Consider the following 6,000-nt stretch of genomic DNA (forward strand, 5'->3'; position numbering starts at 1 on the left):
ATCATGAGCTGTAATTCGTCTCCCGCGTTACTCATCAATGCAATGTCATCAGCGAATCGTAGGTTACTGAGATACTCTCCATTAACTCTTATCCCTAACTCTTCCCAATCTAGGGCCCTGAAAACCTCCTGTAAAGACGCGGTGAATAACATTTGAGAGATAGTGTCTCCCTGCCGTACGCCCTTCTTTATTGGATTCTGTCGCTTTCTTTATGGAGGACTATAGTGGCTGTGGATCCGCTGTAGATTTCTTCCATTATGTTTATATAGGCTTCGTCGATGCCTTGATTCCGCAGTGCCTGCAAGACTGCTGATGTCTCCACCGAATCAAATGCCTTCTCGTAATCTATGAAGGCTATGTATAGGGGTTGGTTGTATTCCGCGCATTTCTCTATCACCTGATTGATAGTATGAATATGGTCTATTGTTGAGAATCCTGTACGAAATCCTGCCTGGTCCCTTGGTTGATTGAACTCTAATGTCGTATTAATTCTGTTAGCAGTTACTTTTGTAAATAGCTTGTAGACAACGGACAGTAAGCTTATGGGCCTGTAATTTTTCAGGTCCTTGACGTCCCCTTTCTTATGGATCAAGGTGATGTTGGCATTCTTCCAAGATTCTGGTGTCCTCCCCGTCGAGAGGCACTTCGTATACAGGGTGGCCAGTTTCTCTAACGTAATCTCTCCACCGTCTTTCAACAGGTCTGATGTTACCTGATCCTCACCAGCTGCTTTGCCTCTTTGCATTGCCTTTAGGGCTTTCTTTACTTCTCCTGTCAATACTGGTGGGATGTCAGATTCCTCTGCGCTATTACTCCTTCTTACGTTGTCATCCTGAATTCCTCGGCTGCTGTACAGATCTCTGTAGAATTCTTCCGCTACCTCAAGTATTCTATTCATATTGTTTGTGACCTTGCCTTCGTTGTCCCTTAATGCATACATCAGATTTTTGCCTATGCACAGTTTTATCTTCATAGGTTTGAGGCTTCTTCCGTTCTTTAGAGCATGCTCAATTCTCTCCATATTATACTTTCTTATGTCGGCTACTTTACACCTATTGATTAACTTCGAAAGCTCCACCAGCTCTATTTTGTCTGTTGCATTTGAGGCTTTCATCGCCTGACGTTTCTTAATGAGGTTTTTCGTCTCTTGGGATAGCTTACCAGTGTCCTGTCTAACGACTGTACCCCCGACTTCCACTGCACACTCCTTGATGATACTAGTCAGATTATCATTTATTGCGTCTACGCTAAGGTCGATTACCTCGGTTAAAGCCGCGTACCTATTCTGAAGTGAAATTCTGAATTCCTGAACTTTCCCTCTCAGAGCTAGTTCATTAATTGGCTTCTTGCGTATGAGTTTCTGCCGTTCCTTCCTCCCGTCATGTTGAATTCTAGATCTTACCATTCTATGGTCACTGCATCGGATCTTGTTAACTACTTCCACATCCTGTACAATGCCCGGGTGGCCGCACATTATGAAGTCTATTTCATTTTTAGTTTCGCCACTAGGACTCCTCCACGTCCACTTACGAGTAGCCCGTTTTCTGTAGAAGGTATTCAAGATGCGTAAATTATTGCATTCTGCAAACTCTACTAGTAACTCCCCTCTGGCGTTTCTAGAGCCGATGCCATATTCCCCAACTGCATGATCTCCAGCCTGCTTCTTGCCTACCTTTGCATTAAAGTCGCCCATCAATACAGTATACTGTGTCTTTACCTTACTCATTGCTGATTCTACGTCTTCGTAGAAGCGTTCAACCATTTGATCATCATGGCTGGATGTAGGCGCGTAGGCCTGTACCACCTTCATCTTGTACCTCTTATTAAACGTAATTACGATACATATCACCCTCTCATTAATGCTATAGTATTCCTCCATATTGCCAGCTATATCTTTATGAATAAGGAATCCCACTCCTAGTTCTCTTCTGTCAGCTAAGCCACGATAGCATAGGACGTGTCCGTTCTTCAGCACTGTATAAGCCTCCTGTGGCCTCCTAACCTCACTGAGCCCTATTACATCTCATTTAACACCCTCTAATTCCTCGAATAGTACAGCTAGACTCGCCTCACTAGATAAAGTTCTAGCGTTATACGTAGCCGAATTCAGATTCCAATGGCGGCCTGTCCGTACCCAAAGATTCTTAGCACCCTCTGCTGCGTCGCAGGTCTGACCACCGCCTTGGTCAGTTGCTTCGCAGCCGCTGGGGACTGAGGGCCGAGGGTTAATTGGTGTATTCATGTGGGAGGTAGTGGCCAAGTACTACACCAGGGTGGCCAATCCTGCTCTGGTGAGGGAGTGCATTGCTGGCTGTGGTCGCCAGGGAGGCTGCACCCCAGGCCTTTTTACACAATTCCATCATCACGCGGATTTTTTTTTAATCCGGTTGGGAATTGTCCGGCACCGGGATTCGAACCACGCACCTCTTGCATGCGAAGCTGATGCTCTACCACTACGCCATCGCTGCTGATATCATTTTTGATAACATAACAGTCATCAAAAGACAAAAACATACACATACACTAGCTGGACACTAATATACAAAATTACTTTCGCTCTAAGCCTCAATCCTTACAGTCCTATACGCCTACGCGAGTATCCGCGCGTCCTGCCTAGTACGGAGTCTATTGTTCCATAGACGTCACTCATGGCACCGACCACCACGTAGCTGACGCACGCTCGCAGCAGGAGAAGCACGATGAGCCGTCGACGTGGCAGAACCAGATCCCGAGCTGCTCGCTCAGGCCCGCAACGGACCACTATGCACCCGGAGTAGCACCGAGTCTACTCAGCATTCGGTAGTGCCGGACCGGAATACGTGGCGCCAGGACCACGCCCTCAGAAGTCGGTAGTGCCGGACCCCAGCAGCCTCAGCACCATGGCCCGACTCGGTAGCTGGCTGGTGTCGGACACACCATCTGGCACACCATCAGTAGCTTGGCCTGGCCCGCTCGCACGTCCACCGCAGGAACACGCCGCAAGGCCTCGCCTGGGACACCCGTTAGCCACAGGACACGCCAGGCTCGTCCCGGATGGTCTGATGGCCCCCAGCTCGCGGATCGAACGAGCTGCTTCTTGCTCGATCGCTGGCCACGCACGCTCTACCCGTCGCCGTTCTCAAGCTCACGCGCTTCACGTTTGCCTCTCTCGCGCGCACTCTGTCGTCTTCTTCAGTTCCGTTTTCGCTTGTTAATAACACCTACTTACTACAGCCCCCTAACAGCTAGTGGATGCGCCAAGATTGTTCGTGCACGTTACTGGTCTATCATGAGGATTCAGAACTGTCAACAACCAGTAGTGTTATGTAGATCAAGCCACTACGCTATTGCAGGAGAGCCAATTCCGGACATACCCGAAACGCAAGTCTTTTGAGCGAACTTGCTCACGCTTAGGCTCGTAACCCAATCTTTCTAATATTGCTTTCCCCGTTTTAGATCCGAGTAGCATTTGATGCTGTGCGGTAACAGTAGCCTGAATCAGCTCATCAAGTGCGTTCGATATCCCTAATTTTATAAGTCTGTCGGTGGACGTGTTCGGGGGAAGTCCGAGCGCAACTTTCACGCTTCTTTTTTATAATTGTATCGAGCTTGTTCCGTTCCGCTTGGTTTAATTTGAGGTAAGTAGCCACGTACACTATCTTACTGATTATCTGCATCCCTGACAGTGAACTTGGTCGCTGATACACACGTCCGATCTGTGTTCTAGCTCGCCACATCGGTAGCACACCTCGTATCGTTTCTTGTAGAGCACGCACTTCAGAGGTACGTCGTAACAGTACATCCAGCTGGGAACTGTCTCGTTTTTGAAGGTGACGACTGCCGAACTGGAGTTGCCCAGTTTCTTAACGCCAAGTATCGGCGGGTTCCTCGGGTTACCGAATGCCTCTGTCAGTTCCTCTATTGTCAATTTCGGGTCGATGCCGCGCACCACACCCTGTGTGAGGGTAATCAATAGAATTTTGACAACTGTGTGCCCAAACCTACGTTTCACATTACTTTTGATTCTTCTTAAAAAATAATTCTTCTTTTGAAGCATTTGCCATATCTACATGTCTGAGAGTCCCTCCCTGAATTCGTAAAAAGGTGAAGACTAGAAACTTGTGCTTCGGCAGCGGTACCTGTACAACATGACTCCATTGGAAGACCTACAATGCCGTGCAGGCTATTGCTACATAGAAAAGCAAGGGAAAGATCACGAAGGCTGCTCTAAATGCAGTGCCGGCACATCAAGGACATTGTTATAAAATTGCTCTGAAGAATAATCAGTTGGTTGGTCTATACGCTAACCAACAAAGAAAAGCAATAAATTTGAGCAGTGCAGCTCTCCTGAGTAATGGAAGTAGCTTACTTCATTCTTTGATAAATAATAGATGTATTTGTTACCTCTCAGTGCGTGTAGCAGAGACGGAATGCTCGATGGACAGCTGCAGTTATCAGAGCGCACTGAACTGCGAGTTTGAACACATCCTTTAGTGTGGGTCACGCTGCCATTTAGCAGGTTTCCCTAAGTAGATACGGTAAATGCAAGTAGAATACGAGTACCGGACACACCAGCTGCCACTCTTTTCATATTTATTTATTTATTTATTTATTTATTTATTTATTTATTTATTTATTTATTTATTATATATATATATATTTATTTATTTATTTATTATTTATTTATCTATTTATTTATTTATTTATTTATTTATTTATTTATTTATTAAGTCAATACTGCCCACTTCTATGCGCAGTCCTAGGCAGGAGTGGGCAACAGATACACTTGATAATACATTTTCCAGGGCAAGAAAACAACAGAAGTTTAAAACAGAAACAATATGTGGGGGGGGGAAGCATTGAAGAAAACAATCACGGCATATCCACGGAGTGAATGATGATGAGTGGGCGAAGCTGCGGAGGTTCACCGGTAAACCGTGAATTCTGCCCAGTACATCATCACCGACGTGAGATCGGGCGCGTTTATAGCTAAAGGTTCGATGAGTTATGACGACTTGCAGCTCACTTTAATTTTACATGTACGCTGTGAATTTTCATTGTTTAGAAAACCATTGCTTTAGAAAACATCTGGCGTCTTTCGTTAAGCAGCTGGCGTCTTTTCATTTTGCTTTAGAAACATCTGGCGTTCTTTCGTTTTGCTTTTAGAAAACATCTGGCGTCTTTCGTTGATTTATTTCATCAATGAACGGCATTTCGAACAAAATTTTTATTGTTTAATCACGCACAGGAGAAATCTCACCAGGCACTACCTTGGAGGTAAACAACGGCTGCTAATGGGAATGAGAGACAGAAGAAGTCTGCTTTTAGCTAACACTTACACCTCTACTTCTACTAACGTTTCCTACTGGGACATGCCAATGGCTGCTAATGGGAAATGAGAGACAGAAGAATTCGGCTTTTAGTTAACGCGCACGCTTCGAATTTTTTATTGTTCAACAACGCACAGGAAAAATCTCCCACAGGCACCACCTTGGAGGTCAAGATCTGGTACTAGCGTTACGACTGCGTTACGCACTACGACGACGACAACTACAAGGGACGAACGGGTGCCGCCTTAAGGAGCTTCGCCCCTAAAACAGGAATTTACAAACATTGAAGTCAATGCAGCGCTTCAGTATGAGCAAGTTTTGTTGATTAAAAAAAACGCGAGAATAACGCATATATCGACATAATCAACGAAGCGTGATACAATCGAGCTAACGCTAAACATAGGAGAGTAATAGAACTAAGAAACACACAGTAGAGAATAAATGCTGTGACAATGAAATAAAAAGAAAAAGTTCAGAAGATCGCTGGCAGATTTGCTATCGCATTCATGAATGAAGAAACAGTTGTGGATGAAACAGCTTCATCGGGCAGGGCGTTCCAACTACGTGCTGCTTGGGGAAAAAAGGATTTTTGGAAAGCAGTGGCTTTGCATGAAAATTCTTGGACTTTTTTGCTATGGTGTGACCAGGTTATACGTGATTTCGAAGGTAAAATATATTTAGTTTTTAATTA

The 6,000-nt window shown here is 45.2% G+C and overlaps 1 protein-coding gene across 1 annotated transcript in view; it reads right to left on the reverse strand.

Annotated features, from left to right (window-relative positions):
* The window catches only part of LOC119374296 (alanine aminotransferase 1), a 71,259-nt gene extending 66,482 nt beyond the window's left edge, over window positions 1-4,777 (reverse strand). The window contains exons 1-2 of the mRNA XM_049410857.1: window positions 4,766-4,777; window positions 3,728-3,934 (exon numbers count right to left, since the gene is read on the reverse strand). Of these exons, the coding sequence (XP_049266814.1) occupies window positions 3,728-3,934; window positions 4,766-4,777 (219 nt within the window). The remainder of the gene's footprint in view (window positions 1-3,727; window positions 3,935-4,765) is intronic.
* Between the last annotated feature and the right edge of the window lie 1,223 nt (window positions 4,778-6,000).

This window comes from Rhipicephalus sanguineus, chromosome 11 (assembly GCF_013339695.2).
Source record: "Rhipicephalus sanguineus isolate Rsan-2018 chromosome 11, BIME_Rsan_1.4, whole genome shotgun sequence".
In the NCBI taxonomy this organism is placed as follows: Eukaryota; Metazoa; Arthropoda; class Arachnida; order Ixodida; family Ixodidae; genus Rhipicephalus; species Rhipicephalus sanguineus.